This window comes from Salvelinus alpinus, chromosome 20 (genome assembly GCF_045679555.1).
Source record: "Salvelinus alpinus chromosome 20, SLU_Salpinus.1, whole genome shotgun sequence".
Lineage (NCBI taxonomy): Eukaryota > Metazoa > Chordata > Actinopteri > Salmoniformes > Salmonidae > Salvelinus > Salvelinus alpinus.
In genome coordinates, this window is record NC_092105.1 from 47,854,801 (window position 1) to 47,873,698 (window position 18,898).

At 45.1% G+C, this 18,898-nt stretch overlaps 1 protein-coding gene across 1 annotated transcript in view; it reads right to left on the reverse strand.

Moving 5' to 3' along the window:
• LOC139547130 (striated muscle preferentially expressed protein kinase-like) overlaps positions 1–18,898 on the reverse strand; it is a 114,270-nt gene that overhangs the window by 62,888 nt on the left and 32,484 nt on the right. The window contains exons 4-8 of the mRNA XM_071356160.1: positions 16,469–18,111; positions 16,152–16,295; positions 15,674–15,856; positions 6,146–6,312; positions 5,709–5,797 (exon numbers count right to left, since the gene is read on the reverse strand). Of these exons, the coding sequence (XP_071212261.1) occupies positions 5,709–5,797; positions 6,146–6,312; positions 15,674–15,856; positions 16,152–16,295; positions 16,469–18,111 (2,226 nt within the window). The remainder of the gene's footprint in view (positions 1–5,708; positions 5,798–6,145; positions 6,313–15,673; positions 15,857–16,151; positions 16,296–16,468; positions 18,112–18,898) is intronic.

The window sequence follows — 18,898 nt, forward strand, 5'->3', positions numbered from 1 at the left end:
TGGAGAGCGGAATGAAGTGAGCCATTTTGGAAAACCTGTCAATAATGGTGAGGATGACGGAGTTACCGTTAGATGGGGGGAAGGCCAGTGATGAAGTCCAGAGCTATGTGTGACCAGGGGCGACTGGGTATAGGAAGAGGGTGGAGCAGACTGGAAGTGGGTTTAGTGAAGGTTTTGTTCCGGGCACAAACCGTACAGGCTGAGACACACTCCCAGACATCTCTCTCCATGGTGGGCCACCAAAAGCGCTGACGCAGGAAGGCGAGGGTCCGTTTCATACCATGGTGACAGGTGAGGTGGGTAGAATGGCACCACTGAAGAACATCAGAGCGAACACAATCTGGAAAAAACAGAGCATTACTAGGATCGTTACCAGGGTCAGCCTGGTTCTGCTGAGCCTGGAGGATAAGAGACTCGATCTCCCAGGTGACGACGGCAACGATGCAGGTGGATGGCACAATGGCTTCTGGCTTGGTACCCGTGTTGTCGGTGGTGAACTGGCGAGAGAGGGCTTCAGGCTTGGTATTCTTCGAACCAGGGCGATAAGTGAGTGTGAAATTGAATCTACCGAAGAACAAGGCCCACCTGGCTTGCAGGGAGGTCAGACGTTTGGCGGTCTGGATGGTTTTTATGGTCAGTCCACACGATGAAGGGGGTTACAGTGCCCTTCAGTCAGTGACGCCATTCCTCCAGAGCCAGCTTAACTGCCAGGAGTTTCTGGTTACCGATGTCAAAGTTCCTCTCAGCAGGTGAGAGCTTACGGGAAAAGAACGAACATGGGTGAACATTCTGATCATAGGGGGAACGTTGAGACAGAACAGCACCTACGACGGTGTCAGTGGAGTCCACCTCCACGATGAACTAGAGTTCTGGGACGGGCTGAGTAAGGACCGGAGCGGAGGTGAAGCGACGCTTGAGTTCCAGGAAAGCTGCCTCTGCCTCAGGAGTCCAGTGGAACGGAGTGGAGGTGAGAGTGGTGAGAGGTGCTGCTAGACGGCTGTAAAAATGTGCAAACCCCAGGAAACGCTGTAGCTGCTTCAGGTTGGAGGGCGCAGGCCACTCTGTGACTGCCATGACCTTGGCGGGGTCCATACGTAACTGTCCCTGTGCAATAATATAACACAGGAAAGACACTGTGGCAGCATGGAACTCAAATTTTTCAGCTTTAACAAAAAGCTTATTCTCCAACAGCCGTTGAAGAACTTGGTGACTGTGTTGCTGGTGAGCCTCAGGGTCCTTGAAAAAATCAGGATGTAATCTAAACAGACAAAAACGAATCGTCCAATCACATCCCTTAGCACGTCATTGACTAGTTCTGGAAAACATCAGGGGTGTTAGTAAGACCAAAAAGCATGACCAAATACTCAAAGTGACCCGGTGGTGTGTTGAACGCAGTTTTCCACTCGTCCCCCTCTCTTATGCAGACAAGGTGGTAGGCATTCCGGAGGTCGAGTTTGGTAAACACCGTGGCACCATGGAGGGGGGAAAAAGCAGAGCGGATGAGTGGCAAGGGGTACTTCTTAACAGTGATATTATTCAGTCCACGGAAGTCCATGCATGGCCTCAGTGACCCATCCTTCTTCTTCACAAAGAAAAACCCAGCACCCACCGAGGAGAAAGATGGCTTGATAAGTCCTGCAGCCAGAGAATCCTGGATGTAACTCTCCATAGCCTCTTGCTCGGGAAGAGAGAGGTTAAACAACTGGCTACTGGGGAGAGGAGCTCCAGGCTGGAGGTCAATGGCGCAGTCGTACGGCCGATGAGGCGGAAGCAACAGGGCGTGGTGCTTGCTGAAGACAAGATTGTGATACTCGGTAGGAACTGATGACAGCTCCGGAGGTTCTGGAATGAACTGAGGCACAGACAAGGCAGGGGGAAGGGCAGAATGTAAACAATTATAGTGACAAAATGAATCCCAACTGGTTACCTTTCTGGCGGTTCAGTCAACCTGTGGGTTGTGTAGCTTTAACCATGGATGGCCAAGAACTAGGGGAGAGTAAGGACAGTCGATTATGTGGAAACTGATATTTTCCTGGTGATTGCCACAAAGACGCAGGATGACAGGGATGGTTCTCTCACAGACACGGGCGAGGAGCTTTCCATTGATAGCGCTGGCATCAAGATGTGAATCGAGTGGAACAGTGTCCAGGCCCAAATGGTTAACGACACCCCGGTCCAGGAAGTTCTCGTCGGCGCCCGAATCGATGAGAACAGACAGAGGAAAAGCCTGGCTCCACCACACAAGGTTTCCTTCAAGCAGGGGTCTGGGGGAAGATGGGCAGGCGATTTGGTTCAACAGTATATCCCCCACTACTGCTGAGCCCCCTCTTTTGCTGGACACAGGGAACAAGGAGAAAAATTGACCAACCTGGCCACAGTATAGGCAGCTCCTAGTGCAGATTCGTCGCTGCCTGTCCTCTGGAGAGAGACGGGCCGCGGCCGAGCTGCATGGGTTCAGGATCTGGACGAGCCTGGGGATGGGATGCAGTCGGAGAAGGAGAGCAAGGCACTGAAGCAGATGTTATGGTACATGCAACCTTATCTACCCTCTCCCTCCGACGCTCACGGAGACGGTAGTCGATGCGGATAGCGAGAGAGATGAGTTCATCAAGTCTATCAGGCTCATCCCTGGACACCAACTCACCCTTGAGGGTCTCAGTGAGCCCGTTCCAGAATGCTCCCTGAAGGGCCTCCTCATTCGAGCCACTCTGAGGCGAGGGTGCAAACCTCACATGCCATCTCAGCAACACTATGGGGGCCTTGACGGAGGGACAAGTGTCGTTTAGCGGCATCCTTACCGCGGACTGGGTGGTCGAAGACTTTCTTCATCTCCTCCTTGAATCTGGAGTCGGAGAAGCAGATGGGGGACTGTCTCTCCCACACCGCCGTGGCCCAGGAAAGGAAATATTGCCCTGTTCGCTAGCATAAAAGTAGGGCTGTTGCTCAAATAGTAGTGAACATTGTACTAAAAAGGCTCTGCAAGCTCCGAGGTTGCCATCGTAGTGCTCGGGAGTCGGAACAAATGGCTCTCGGGGAGGAGAAGAAGGACTTGGGACGGGTTGGGCGAAGGTTCGACCCTGTAGGTCAGACAGTCTCCGGTGAAAACTCCTTGATGTGCTCCAGAAGGGCTTTCAGGGCTTGGTCATGTTGCTCGAGCAGGGCGCCTTGGCCAGCGAGAGTCTGCTGGGTTCTTGGCCAGATCGTACTGTTACGCGGAGTGGAACAGGGAAATCCAAGAGCAGACTCAGACGAGGAAACTGGGATGAAGTAACCAAGGTATTTATTTACAGGGGGAAGATGGAGTGCAGGTCAGGGGATGCTCGGGAGGGTTGCTGGAGATCAGGTGCGGAGGCTGAGGCTGGAGCGAGAGGGTTTGAGACAGGGTAAGCAGGTCCGGGGTGGAATCCAAGGGAGTAGTAGAGTGGGGGATCCAGGACAGATAACACAACAGTGTTGCCGACGACACAACAGTGGTAGGCCTAATCACAGACAACGATGAGACAGCCTATAGGGAGGAGGTCAGAGACCTGGCAGTGTGGTGTCAGCCTCTCCCGCAACGTAATCAAGAAAACACAGATGATCGTAGACTACAGGAAAAGGAGGGCCGAGCACGCCCCCATTCTCATCGACGAGGCTGTAGCGGAGCAGGTTGAGAGCTTTAAGTTCCTTGGTGTCCACATCACCAACAAACTGTTATGGTCCAAACACAACAAGACAGTCATGAAAAAGGGCACGACAACACCTATTCAGGAGATGGAAAAGATTTGGCATTGGTCCGCCAAACCGCTCTTCTTAACACCCACCCGCACCAATGTGTTGGAGGAAACATCGTTCAATTGACGACCGAAGTCAGCCTGCAGACGCACTGGCCCCCACTAGGAGTTGCTAAAACGCAATGACGAAAGTAAAGCCCCCCAGGCCCTAACAACGCTGGGCCAATTGTGCACCGCCCTATTGGTCTCCCGGTCACGGCCAGATGTGACACAGCCTGGGATCGAACCCGGGTCTGTAGTGATGCCTCAACGCAGTGCCTTTGACCGCTGCGCCACTCTGTAGGCTCAGGGCCATATTTATTCATAATAAAACAATAGCCAGTTTGGGTCGCAGTTGCACATTAAAAAACAAAACAAATAGGCTATGTCTGGTCCGCGAGTTTTTTATTTTTTTATATGGCCCGTGCACTGATTGAGTTTGACACCCCTGAGCTAGAGTATTTATGTATGTAACTAGCTATTTATTTATCAAGCTAAAAAGATGCCACCTAACGTTAGCTAGCTAGCTAGCTACCTAGCTGCTGGGAGGATGTCATGTCATTGGAGGAGTGGGTGAGTGACCGACTTTTCCCCCTCATATCGTTTTTCGTTGGCTACAGCTAGAGACACTGCAGGTGTGGTGTTTGGTTAGCTAGCAAGATATGGCTAGCTTGCTACGCTGAACTTGAATGACTGTTATACACAGTTAGCATATCTCTTAGTTGTCATTCAAATGTATTTGGCATCGAGCAAATGGGTGGGCAGGCAGGCAAGTTCCCATTCAGTTGTCAAAACGTGGGTTGGTACATTCATGCATTGGCAGGCAAGCTGCAGAACAACGAGCAGGCTACTATTCCCAATTGTTTATCAGTGCAATTTTGACAGCCAACTAGCTGAAAAAGTTTGAAATCTCTAATGTTCCCTTGTTATATTTTAGCTGATCTCGCTCTGGCTAGCATTTGTTTTTGATCTTTTTGTTGTTAATGTGCATAGGTAACTGAAGGAGAGAGAGCATACCTTTTCATGGTTGTTTGTGAAGTTTCCAAATGTAAGAGGACTGCAGTGGTATTCACATAAATGCAGAAATCCATTTAGGTGCATTTTGTGGCTTTCGGGCGAATGCGTTCTAATGATCTGTTGCTACTGCAACAGCGTGACTTTCCAGTCCAGTTCAAAGTGAATGATGGCAGGCCCGTGCGGCAAATGGCTTCTTTGCATATAGGCGTACTATAGCTCTGATTGGCTATGGCTATGGCACCGGTGTCACGAATATCACCGAAGGTGGCTCCCCTTCCTGTTCGGGTGGCGCTCGGCGGTCGTCGTCGCCGGTCTACTAGCTGCCAACGATCCCTTTTTCCTTTTCGTTTGTTTTTGTCTAATTGGTTTCACCTGTTCCATGTTGGGTATTTGGGATGGGTACTATTTAAGTTTGTTTAGCCCGCTTGTGTTTGTGCGGGCTTGTTGTTATTGTACGTAGGAGGTGTATTGTTGATTTTGGGTTTTCGCTGTCCGGTTTATGTAACAGTGGTCTTGGGTTGTGTTTGCGCCTGTGTTTTGGCTTCACCCATTTTTGTACCTGTTCCTGTTTACTGTGGACATTAAAGCGTTTTTTCCCGTGAAACTTCTACTCTCTGCGCCTGACACCATACCCATCATTCTCCTGACGTTACAACCGGTCTGCGTGGACTCCTGTCCTGGACAGATGTTTTTATTCAGTTTTATTTACTGCAGTGTCTATTGATTTTGCAAACGTACGGCCGCTTTCCCACTCTATGACGTACGTCATTCCCAAAAATTCTATGAGCTTCTCAAAAATTGTTTTTGTTAAAGTGTCATATTCTTCCTGGTGGTGTATATGAACAGATTTTAATAAGATTTCATCTGGCTAAAATGCTGTCAGTTCCACATTAAACAAATAGGAATGAGTTGAGGATTTGATGGAGTCAGGAAACCTACCAATAAAGCATGGGTTTGGGCTGCCCACTTATTCGGACAGACATGGTGACCTGTTGCCCTTCAATGACCGCTTGATCATTCATAGTTACCTGTTAAAAAGGATGATGAGCCATTTTGAAATTGGAGCAGAGAACACAGACTAATTTCCATGCTGTAACTTATTAAAATGTAAACTACACTATTTGGAACATCCAATGCATGCTGGGTGAGGTGAATCACCATACGCAGTGCCTTCAGATTTAGTTAGAAGCAATTTATAGATTCAATCAATTTCCAGTGTATTGCAATACCAATACATTTTTTTTAACAAAATATAGTTGCAAAATACCAAACTGATCCCTTGCCCCAAGTTTACCACATCAAGGTCCTACAGTATAATGGAAAGTCAACGAAAGCCAGGTGATATGCACCAGAGAACCAGCGTTATAGAGTCTCACCTGGAAGGCAGGAGGCTCCTTGAATCGAGTGTCAATTATCTTCCTGGGCTCTGGGCTTCCAAAGTCCATGCCTTCCTCCAGTGGGCTGAGGTACTCTTCATCAGATGTGATAGGGCTGCTGATGTCCCTAGGAACACAAATGGTCCCCTGGAGCTCCTGTATAGGCTCTGTCAAATACACATTATAATCAGATAAAGAATAGAATAGAAAATATACTTGATTTTCCATGTTGTGATCACAGTATCTGGAGAACCCACCTCCGAAGGTGAACAAGGCTTTACTTTTATTGTGTCACAGTTAAATGTCATTAAGAAATGTGGAATCCAGTCCAAAAAAACGGATATAATGAAGAAATGGTGGGTCAACCATGAATAGTAAACATAGAAAGGTTTTGCTCTTTCTCAATTCAATGTACTTTATTGGCATGGGAGACATATGTTAACATTGCCAAAGCAAGTGAAGCAGATCATATACAAAAGTGAAATAAACAATAGAAATGAACAGTAAACATTACTCTCACAGAAGTTCCAAAAGAATAAAGACATTTCAAATGTCATATTATGTACAGTATATATACAGTGTCATAACGATGTGCAAATGGTTAAAGTACAAAAGGGAAAATAAATAGACATGGGTTGTATTAACAATGGTGTTTGTTCTTCACTGGTTGCCTTTTTCTTGTGGCAAACAGGTCACAAATCGTGCTGCTGTGATGATACAATGTGGTATTTCACCCATTAGACATGGGAGTTTATCAAAATGGTGTTTGTTTTTAAATTCTTTGTCGATCTGTGTAATCTGAGGGAAATATGTGTCTCTAATATGATAATACATTTTGCAGGAGGTTAAGAAGTGCATCTCAGTTTCCACCTCATTTTGTGGGCAGTGTGCACATAGCCTGTCTTCTCTTGACAGCCAGGTCTACTGCGGCCTTTCTCAATAGCAAGGCTATGCTCACTGAGTCTGTACATCGTCAAAGCTTTCCTTAAGTTTGGGTCAGTCACAGTGGTCAGGTATTCTGCCACTGTGTACTCTCTGTTTAGGACCAAACAGTGCCTCCGTTTTTTTGTTTGCTCCGTTTGCTCCGTTTTTTTGTTAATTCTTTCCAATGTGTCAAGTTATTATCTTTTTGTTTTCTCATGATTTGTTTGGGTCTAATTGTGTTGCTGTCCTGGGGCTCTGTGGGGTCTGTTTGTGTTTGTGAACAGAGCCCCAGGACCAGCTTGCTTAGGGTACTCTTCTCCAGGTTCATCTCTCTGTAGGTGATGGCTTTATTATGGAAGGTTTGGGAATCCTTTTAGGTGGCTGTAGAATTTAGCATATATTTTCTGGATTTTGATAATTAGCGGTTATCGGCCTGATTCTGCTCTGCATGCATTATTTGGTGTTTTATAGTGTACACAGAGGATATTTTTTTGCAGAATTCTGCATGCAAAGTCTCAATTGGTGTTTGTCCCATTTTGTGAATTCTTGGTTGGTGAGCAGACCCCAGACCTCACAACCATAAAGGGCAATGCGTTCTATAACTGATTCAGGTATTTTTAACCAGATCCTAATTGGTATGTCGAATTTTATGTTCATTTTGATGGCATAGAAGGCCCTTCTTGCCTTGTCTCTCAGATCGTTCACAGCTTTGTGGAAGTTACTTGTGGTGCTGATGTTTAGGTCAAGGTATGTATAGCTTTTTTTGTGTGCTCTAGGGCAACGGTGTCGAGATAGAATTTGTATTTGTGGTCCTGGCGACTGGACCTTTATTGGAACACCATTCTTTTGGTCTTACTGAGATTTGCTGTCAGGGCCCAGGTCTGGCAGAACCTGTGCAGAAGATCTAGGTGCTGCTGTAGGCCCTCCTTGGTTGGTGACTGAAGCACCAGATCATTAGCAAACAGTAGACATTTGACTTCAGATTCTAGTAGGGTGAGGCGGGGTTCGCAGACTGTTCTAGTGCCCTCGCCAATTCGTCGATATGTTGAAGAGGGTGGGGCTTAAGCTGCATCCCTGTCTCACGCCATGGCCATGTGGGAAGAAATGTGTTTTTTCTTGCCAATTTTAGCCGCACACGTGTTGTTTGTGTACACCACTTTCCATCAATTTGTATAGCAGACCCTTTGAGTCAATGGCTTTTTTTAGTTTTTTTGTTTGTTTGTCAATTAGGGTGTGCAGGGTGAATACGTGGTCTGTCGTACGATAATTTTGTAAAAAGCTAATTTTACATTTACTCAGTACATTGTTTTCACTGAGAAAATGTATGAGTCTGCTGTTAATGATAATTCTGAGGATTTTCCCAAGGTTGCTGTTGACGTATATTCCACGTTAGTTATTGGGGTCAAATTTGTCTCCACTTTTGTGGATTGGGGTGATCAGTCCTTGGTTCCAAATATTGGGGAAGATGTCAGAGGTAAGGATGATGTTAAAGAGTTTAAGTATGGCCATTTGGAATTTGTTGTCTGTATATTTTATAATTTCATTGAGGATACCATCAACACCACAGGCCTTTTTGGGTTGGAGGGTTTTTATTTTGTCCTGTTCATTCAAGGTAATTGGATAATCCAGTGGGTTCTGGTAGTCTTTAATAGTTGATTCTAAGATTTGTATTTGATCATGTACAAAAGAAGTCGGAAGTTTACATACACTTAAGTTGGAGTCATTAAAACTTGTTTTTCAACCACTCCACAAATTTCTTGTTATCAAACTATAGATTTGGCAAGTCAGTTAGGACATCTACTTTGTCCATGACACAAGTCATTTTTCCAACAATTGCTTACAGACAGATTATTTCACTGTGTCACAATTCCAGTGGGTCAGAAGTTTACATACACCAAGTTGACTGTGCCTTTAAACAGCTTGGGAAATTCCATAAAATTATGTCATGGCTTTAGAAGCTTCAGCTAGGCTAATTGACATCATTTTAGTCAATTGGAGGTGTACCTGTGAATGTATTTCAAGGCCTACCTTCAAACTCAGTGGCTCTTTGCTTGACATCATGGTAAAAATTAAAAGAAATCAACCAAGACCTCAGATAAAAAATTGGAGACCTCCACAAGTCTGGTTCATCCTTGGGAGCAATTTCCAAATGCCTGAAGTTACCACGTTCATCTGTACAAACAATAGTACGCAAGTATAAACACCATGGGACCGCTCAGCCGTCATACCGCTCAGGTAGGAGACGCATTCTGTCTCCTAGAGATGAACGTACTTTGGTGCGAAAAGTGCAAATAAATCCCAGAACAACAGCAAAGGACCCAGTAAAGATGCTGGAGGAAACAGCTACAAAAGTATCCACAGTAAAACGAGTCCTATATTGACAGAACCTGAAAGGCCGCTCAGCAAGGAAGAAGCAACTGCTCCAAAACCACCATAAAAAAAGCCAGACTACGGTTTGCAACTGCACATGGGGACAAAGATTGAAGTTTTTGGAGAAATGTCCATTGGTCTGATGAAACAAAAATAGAACTGTTTGGCCATAATGACCATCGTTATGTTTGGAGGAAAAAGGGAACACCATCCCAACAGTGAAGCACTGGAGTGGCAGCATCATGTTGTGGGGGTGCTTCGCTGCAGGAGGGACTGGTGCACTTCACAAAATAGATGGCATCATGAGGTAGGAAAATGATGTGGATATATTTAAGCAACATCTCAAGACATCAGTCAGGAAGTTAATGCTTTTTCACAAATGGGTCTTCCAAATGGACAATGACCCCAAGCATACTTCCAAAGTTGTGGCAAAATGGCTTAAGGACAACAAAGTCGAGGTATTGGAGTGGCCATCACAAAGCCCTGACCTCAATCCCATAGAAAATGTGTGGGCAGAACTGAAAAAGCGTGTGCGTTAAAGGAGGCCTACAAACCTGACTCAGTTACACAAGCTATGTCAGGAGATATGGGCCAAAATTCACCCAACTTATTGTGGGAAGCTTGTGGGGGGCTACCTGAAACGTTTGACCCAAGTTAAACAATTGAAAGGTAATGCTACTATGGGGCCTACCTGGTGGCGCAGTGGTCTAGGGCACTGCATCGCATTGCTAGCTGCGCCACCAGAGTCTCTGGGTTTACGCCCAGGCTCTGTCGCAGCCGGCCGCGACCGGGGGGTCCGTGGGGTGACGCACAATTGGCCTAGCGTCGCCCGGGTTAGGGAGGGTTTGGCCGGTAGGGATATCCTTGTCTCATCGCGCAGTGCTCGCTAACCAAGGGGTCCAGGTGCACGGTGTTTCATTGGTGCGGCTGGCTTCCGGGTTGGAGGCGCGCTGTGTTATGAAGCAGTGCGGCTTGGTTGGGTTGTGCTTCGGAGGACGCACGGCTTTCGACCTTCGTCTCTCCCGAGCCCGTACGGGAGTTGTAGCGATGAGACAAGATTGTAATTACTAGCGATTGGATACCACGAAAATTGGGGAGAAAAGGGGTGAAATTAAAAAAATAAAAATAAAAAAGTAATGCTACTAAATACTAATTGAGTGTATGTAAACTTCTGACCCACTGGGAATGTGATGAAAGAAATAAAAGCTGAAATAAATCCTTCTCTCTACTATTATTCTGACATTTCACATTCTTAAAATAAAGTGGTGATCCTAACTGACCTAAGACAGGGAATTTTACTCGGATTAAAATGTCAGGAATTGTGAAAAACTGAGTTTAAATATTTTTGGCTAAGGTGCATGTAAACTTCCGACTTCAGCGGTATATCTTTTTGCTGTTTGTTCTTTGTTATAGAGCCAAAAAGATTGGATGGATACATCTTCATTTTGGATAGATAATTATTTGTGTTGTTTAGTGTTTTCACATTTTCCCAGAAGTGGTTAGAGTTTGGATTCTTCATTGCATTGATCTGATTTCTGACGTGCTGTTCCTTCTTTTTCCGTAGTGTATTTCTGTATTGTTTTAATGATTCACCATAGTGAAGGCATAGACTCAGGTTTTCTGGGTCTATATGTTTTTCGATGGACAGGTTTCTCTGTTTCTTTCTTTGGTTTTTGCATCAAACCATTCATCATTGTTGTTCATTTTCTTCGGTTTTCTGTTTGAAATTCTTAGATTTGACAGGGACACTGAGACGTCAAATATATTGTTTTGATGTTCTACTGCCAAGTTCACACCTTCACTAATACAGTGGAATGTTTTGTCCAGGAAGTTGTCTAAAAGGGATTGAATTTGTTGTTGCCTAATAGTTTTTTGGTAGGTTTCCACACTACATTCCTTCCATCTATAGCATTTCTTAATATTACTCAGTTCCTTTGGCTTTGATGCCTCATGATTGAGTATTGCTCTGTTCAAGTAGACTGTGATTTTGCTGTGATCTGATAGGGGTGTCTGTGGGCTAACTGAACGCTCTGAGAGACGCTAGGTTGAGTTATAGGTGTACCTACCATAGGAGTCCCCTCGAAGCCTACCATTGACTATGTACATTCCCAGGGTGTGACAGAGCTGCAGGACTTGTGACCCGTTTTTGTTGGTTATGATGTCATAGTTGTGCCTAGGGTGGCATATGGGGGAGGGAATGCTGTCACCTCCAGGCAGGTGTTTGTCCTCCTGTGTGCTGAGGGTGTCAGGGTCTTGTCCGGTTCTGGCATTTAGGTCGCCACAGACTAGTACATGTCCCTGGGCCTGGAAATTACTGATTTCCCCCTCCAGGATGGAGTAGCAGTCTTCATTAAAGTATGGGGATTCTAATGGGGGGGATATAGTTAGCACACAGGATGAAATTTTTCTCTGTTAAGATCATTTCCTTTTGAATATCTAGCCAATTGTAAAATGTTCCTCTTTTGATGAATTTAATAGAGTGAGTTAGGTCTGCTCTATACCAAATTAGCATAGGCCCGGAGTCCCTTCCCTGTTTCACACCTGGTAGTTTGGTGGATGGGACTACCAGCTCTCTGTAACCTAGAGGGCAACCAGTGGGCCCGTCTCCTCTATCCCATGTTTCTTGTAGGATGACAATGTTTGTATTTCAGATTTATTTGATGAAGTCCAGGTTCTTGCTCTTTAGGCCAAAGGCAGAGGACCTCAAGCCTTGGATATTAAAGGATGAGATAGTGAAGGCTTTGTGTTCCATAAAGTGTCCAGTGTTGTTGGTCGTGTGGTTTGGCCTCAGGCCAGTAAATGTGAGCAGAACCTGCTGAGCAGAACCTGCTGAGCGTCTGGTACATTCCATTGGCTTGGGCTAGTGTAAGAGTGGGTGTTGATCCTTCTTGCCCGCTCCCGGCCTGGGCGTATGTGTGACTTCCATGTTCAGGCCCTCTTTGCGGGAGTGGGGGGCATGGGGTGAGCAGGAGGGGCATAGGTCTGATCTGAGGGGGCCTAAATGGGGTGTGGGGATGGTTGACTGGGGGTGGGGGGGGGGGGGTTGATTGGTTGGGGTGGGGGTGTGGATGTGGATGTGGCTGGTGGTGTTGTGGTCTGGATGTAGGCCCTCTCGGCATGGGTCCTTTATGTGTAGGTCCAGGGGGGGGCAACAGGTCTGGGAGAGCGTCTTGCTGTTCTGGGCAGGGTGTCTATTGATCTGGTGCTCCTGTGTGAAGTGTTTGAGAGCAATATCCTTTAGGGTCCTGGCGAAGGTGGGCCTGGTTGTAAAGGTGGACCTTGTATAGGTGGACCTGGTTGTAAAGGCTATTCAAGTCCAGGGTGGAGTGGTGGGCCAGGAAAACATTTGGTTTTGAGGTACAGTCACGGGTGGAGTTAGCTTCTTCTACTTTCCCCAACGCACAAGTGGTTTTTTCAATCACTCCCTTCTGTGCTGTGGCCACCCTTTCCTGCTGTGTTCTCAGGTCGTCTGTGCCTCTGTGTATGAATGTGGCTGGCTGACCCAGGAGGGTTATCAGGGTGGCTGAAAGGTGGGTGCTCAGAAGGGGTGGGATCCCTTGGGCTTGGGGTTCTTTGTCTGTCGCGCTGTGTTGTCGACGCTATGGTCAGGGTCTGGGGTGCACTGTTCTGCTGTGGTGTCGAGACTTTTGTCGGGAGCTGAGGTGAGCCTTTCTGCTGGCTTCCCTGCAGGGGTGGCTACCTCTCTAATGGGTTGTTCTCTGTCACACACCACCCCCCTCAGCCTCTCCTCCAGCAGTCTGATCCTCTCCTCTAGTGCGCTGTTCTTCTCCTGCTCTTTCTCTTGTAGATGTTGTCTCACTACAGTCCAGAGTGCAGATATGTCTCTCTCCACCTCCTGCTCTCCAGGTCTAGTTAAGGGGGTGTTGTTGTGCTGGACTGTTGTCTGAGTCTGTCCTGACTGGGGTGTAATCACCTGCTGTTCCAGCTCCACCTGCCTTACCTCCAGCTGGGTGAATTTATTCCTCATTTCAATGAGGGAGTAGTACTCTGTGTTGGGAGGTTAACTTTCCGCTTGGGGTTGCTCGTCTGTGGGTTTATGTAATGAAGAGGTCTGGTCTGACCCGCTCGGGTTGGGGGTATCTTTCTCAAGGGAGAGCTTCTCCTGCTGAGCTATTTCTTTGATTAGGCGAAAGTCCAGCTGAAACTGTTTGCGGTTGCCCTGTACCAATACTGTTCCAGACTTAAAGAGATTTATATTAGCTGACTCAGAGTCCTCGTTGTCTAGTATCCTGAGTTTCTCTCTCTCTCTCTCTGAAATTAAATATTGGTAACTGTAAATATGAAAATATTTCAAGAGTGCATGTGAATTAGTGACAATGTAAATATGGTAAAAAGTAAATGCTGTGAAAAGGTCTCCTCCTACAACAACAGTATGCCAACACACTAAATGTGACTTGAATGCCCATGATGTGACATCTACAAAAAGAGTAGCGTTGCATATAGGAAGCAATAGCAAACAAAACCACGGCTGACATAAATGCTTATGGATGAGTCATAACATTTGTACCTAAAACATATTTTGAATATTCTGTAACACTTTATAATTTATTTTTATTTTACCTTTATTTAACTAGGCAAGTCAGAAGAACATATTCTTATTTTCCGTAACGGCCTCAGAACAGTGGGTTAACTGCCTTGTTCAGGGGCAGAACGACAGATTTTTACCTTGTCAGCTCGGGGATTCGATCTTACAATCTTTCGGTTACAAATCCAACGCTCTAACCACTAGGCTACCTGCCGCCCAATAATAACTTGTATGTATTACCACTAATAAACTATGAATAAATAGGTATTTCATAATTGCTTGTAAAAAAATAAATCAATACGTATAGGCTTATAAGCATTTCAATTCAGAAGTATGACATGGCTTAAAAAATATCTTTCATCAGGTTTATAATAACTTTCATGAATAAGCAGTAATAAACTATATATGAATTATTCATGAATATTCATTTCATTACTTGTAAACATAATCATGTATAAGCATGATAACCATTTAAATTCTTAAGTAATAATGTCTAATTTATTATACTGAATATTACATTTTCCCACCTTTTAAGTTAATAAAAATCTATCAAATTTTTTTTCAGCAGGAATTCTCTTATTGGGTCATTTATGAGACCATATGGGACTTACACAGTCCTATATGTCTGAATGGGGACCATGTACAAAAGAGCTTTTAAAGTACACATGACAAATGATGTACTATAATGCGTGCTTGTTAGCATTATCATGAGTGTTTTATTGTTAATCTCAGGTGTTAAGGCTACTCCCTTATCATCCCTCTCTCTTACTCTTTTTCGCTCTCAAATACAAGCATTCATATTCTCATTCATTTGTACACTGTAAAAAATATGACCATCTTGATGGCTCTGGGAGCAAAAGGGTCTAAGTTTCTCATTTAAGTAAGATAAGTTCCAGATGCAATAATGAACTGAAAATGTTTGATGGTTGAATTTATACTTTAACTAGCCTATGCTTAATAATAAACAAGTTCATGATGTAATTTACCCTAGACAAGATGTTACTTGCGTCATATCTTAACAACAGTGGATTCATATTGAAAGGAAACCAGTGTGTCTTAACAATTTATTGGTTCAATTTAGCCTCCTAGTTGCTGTGGTAACTACTCAACTAAGTGAGTTGGCTCAACTGGAATATATTGCTTGAACACAATATATTGGAGAGAGGGAGGAAGAGAGGGAGGAAGAAAGAAAGAGAGAGAGAGAGGGAAATTATGAGAGGGTGAGGAAATAGCTTTATAAGGAAATAACAACGTACATACTTTTGAAATGACACTTTCTCTGGCAGGGCAAATGACAATGACATTGTCATAGGGGCCAAAAATGTCCACATCATCCTTTAATTCACTTTTCTGAAATAGCCAAAGGAATTACACCCATCTAAAAAAAGGTTCCAAAGGAATTCCTATAGCCAAAGAACCCGTTTAGGTTCTAGACAGCACTTTTTTTTCCTAAGAGTGTAGAACGCAAAGGTTAGCAAAAGGCAGGAGCAATTCCCAGAGGCTAAAGCTCAGGTTACAATCTCCAGTACAAGGACATCAAGCAGACATAAGGTTGCAGGTAAGGGCCGGTAAATCAGACGGTCTCTAACCTTCAGTACCACTTCTTGTTTAGTAATAACAAGGTATTAGTAAATCAACTTTAAGTAAAGGGTGACCCTAACCAATGCGATGTTGCAACTCATGCTTACCTGGTTTGATCGAAAGTGTGGCACTGCTAGATGTTTTCCCAGCCTCATTGGCAGCTGTCACATAGTACGTTCCAGCATCACTTGGCTTTGCACATTTGATGAGAAGTGAATAACGCTCTCCCTCCACTTTGATCCCATAGTTTGAGCTGTTTTGGATTTTGATATTGTCTCTCGTCCAGATAGCTAGATATGGACACAGACAAATAAGAGTTGAGGCGGTATAAAAAATGTATTTGTGCTCAACAAACCGGAGTGAAGCTGGTGACTACATTCTTAGAAAAAAAGAGTTCCAAAATGGTTCTTCGGCAGTCCCCATTGGAGAACCCTTTCAACGAGAAATCCTTTTGGGTTGGAAACAGGTTTAACATCGATCCCAAAAGGGTTCAAAGGTTCTGCCATGGGGGCAGCCGATGACCCCTTTTCGGTTCTGGATATAAACTTTGTTATAAAGTGATACATAGATATAGAGATAGCTTGCCTTCTGGGGGAGGCATGCCAGCAATGATGACTCTCAGCAAGACCTCAGTGCCAGCAGTTACCACAGTGTCCTTAAGAGGAAACTCAAACATAGGGGCCTCCAAGGGGTCCTCTTCAGCAGACACGTAAGAGTCGTCTGAAGAATCTGCACAAATTACAAAACGTAATTACAAAGACATTCATGGCTGTGTTCAGAAATAAGGAATACTGATGAGATTTGAACTTTGCAAAGACAAGGGAGATAAGATACAAGCCTCTGATATACACAACATAGATTTTCATTTTGATAAATGAAGACAGATTGAAAATAATTCCCACCTAACTCTGGAGACATGGGACTACTGCGGCGACCCTTCCCCCTGGTCTTCTGTGTTTGGCCTTCTTTCACATTGGTTGCCATCTTAGACTTGTCAGTCTCTGGAGGAACTTCGTCGTCCATGGGCTCTTCCTCAACAATGATGGTAGGTATGATTAGCTTGGGGGCTGGCTTGATCAACTCCACTTCCATTTTCTCCTCAGATGGGGAAACTGGAACATTTGTAGAAGAGGTAGCCTGCCGTGGAGGTTTTTGCAGATGCTGGATTGTACGCTCTTGTACAACGGTTGGCGTTCTCTGTACCAATGGACTTCTTGGTCTATCCTCTACTTTTCTTAATGCTACATCTACAGGTATTTTTGTTCCTGGCGATTCTTCCTTTGGGGACTTTTGCACAGGAGATTGTTGGATGTCCTGTGATTCTTGCATACAATATATACTCTGAACAAGAGGGCTTTCTGGCCTGCGTTCAACTTTGTGTAGCGTCATCTCAACAACATTTCTGCTTGGTGACTCTGCCCGCTGTTGGTGATTTGCCGATGGATTGTAAGCCCTCTGCATCTGCATCTTTGCTGGTGATGGAGACCTCTGAAGGATCTCCCTGACAAGACTGGCTTGATTTACCTGTCTTGTTGGCCTCTGTCCCGGTAAGTCAGCCAGTTGCATAGATTCTGGAGTGGCAGCTACTTCTCCCAATCTACTGAATGTTATGCTACTCATGGAGTGTCGGTCAATCTCTTGGGTTTGGGGCGAAGGCAGCCCCTGCCGTGCTTGTTCTTGGAGCTGTAGTCGTGGTGATTTTGGTGGCACTACTTCTTTGGGCTGTTCCATCTCTTTCTGCTGCTTCTCATGCTGGGCACGTTCCCGTTCCTGGAGCCTCTGGAGAATTTGAGGTGGGAGGGGCTCAATCTTCCTCAAAGGCTGCCTGCCACGTGCCCTGAGCGAGAGCTGCTCGGTGGAGAAGGACTTCTTCATGTGAGGTTTACCCACAAGCTTCTTGATTCGTTGAAGCTCTTCAGTGAACTTGTTCTCGATTTCCTGGACCTTCTGGGTGGTACGGGGCCTGCAGTCCTCCAAGGACGCAGCCCTCTGTCTGAACATAGACCTCCGTTCGGCAGCGTCCTCCTTCAGAGCCTCTCGTAGGTCTTCCCTCGAACTCTCTCTGGAGATGCCCAACCGGCTCCCTCCATCGTCCGAGTCGACGGACCCGGCGCGATTGAACCCGGCCCAGGACTGTCCCGAGATGGAGCCTTCATGATCATAACTTCGCCTTCGCTCTTCGAAACCGCGCACCTTCTCGAAGATCTTGGAGCTTGCTCTGGTCAGTTTGGGGGATGGCCTAGTTTGGTATTCCTTGCGAGAGTACTCACTGACACTGACAGGCGTCTGAGGACGGGAGTCCTGAGTACTGCTTAGAGACATGGCTGATGATTTTGGATGTTTAACCTTCTCCTCAAATTCACCAGGGACAGTGTCTTGGTAGTCTGTTGGCACAAAAACTTTCTTTCGGGGGGTGAGGGGTGTGTTTGGTGCTGAACCTGAGCGGCTTGGCATTGGAGAAGTGGAGGGGCGTTTGATAATTTTGGGGGAGGCGGGTGGGAGGACTTGTTGGGGAGATTCCCTCAAAAACTCTTCTGATTGGCTCCTGAAAAAAGGTGGTTATGGGAAAATATGTGTTAAAGAGTTCTAAATGATACATGAGCCAGTGTGAGTAACGTTAGACTATCATATATAATTATATAATATAATTATTTCAATGTAATTACACTGTATATGAAACAGAAGACGTCAAACGCATGGCATTCAGAAAATTATCTATTCAACAACGGCATGCATAACAACCAGAAAAGAACCAAAGGGGTCTAAATCAGTCCCTAGTTAGAGGGGAACAATGAAAAAACGCAGTGGAATTGGCTTCGAGGTCCAGAGTTGTGTTTGAGGGGTATACATGTATATAATTAAAGATGCACTCTAGGATCTTAAGCAGCACAAATTGTATTTGTAACATATCACACGAATTACACAAAAAAACAGGGACCTGTTTTGGCTTGTGAGTACCACTTTCAAAGCTACTAGCTGAAATTAAACAAAAATTTGAGAGTACATTTTTAATTCAAAAGTCCCAAAATGTATCAATCGCAGAAGGAATGTTTACTAGTCAGTAGTGAAATCTGTTCTTACAGTTACTCAAATAATACATACTCATAATAAATACTGCTCAGTATATCACCTGCACCTCCAGTCACGTGGTGACAGCAAATGAATACACATCCCAGTAACTTCATAGTTTCTCAAGTGGGAGTTTTCACAGGGGCAACAATCCACGTCTTAAAGCATTATTATGTGTTGCACAGTATACGAGTAAGTCAACTGAAAAACTGTTATTAACTTGTGTTGTATTTGTTGTGCTTTAATCTTTTAGTCTTTCCTAA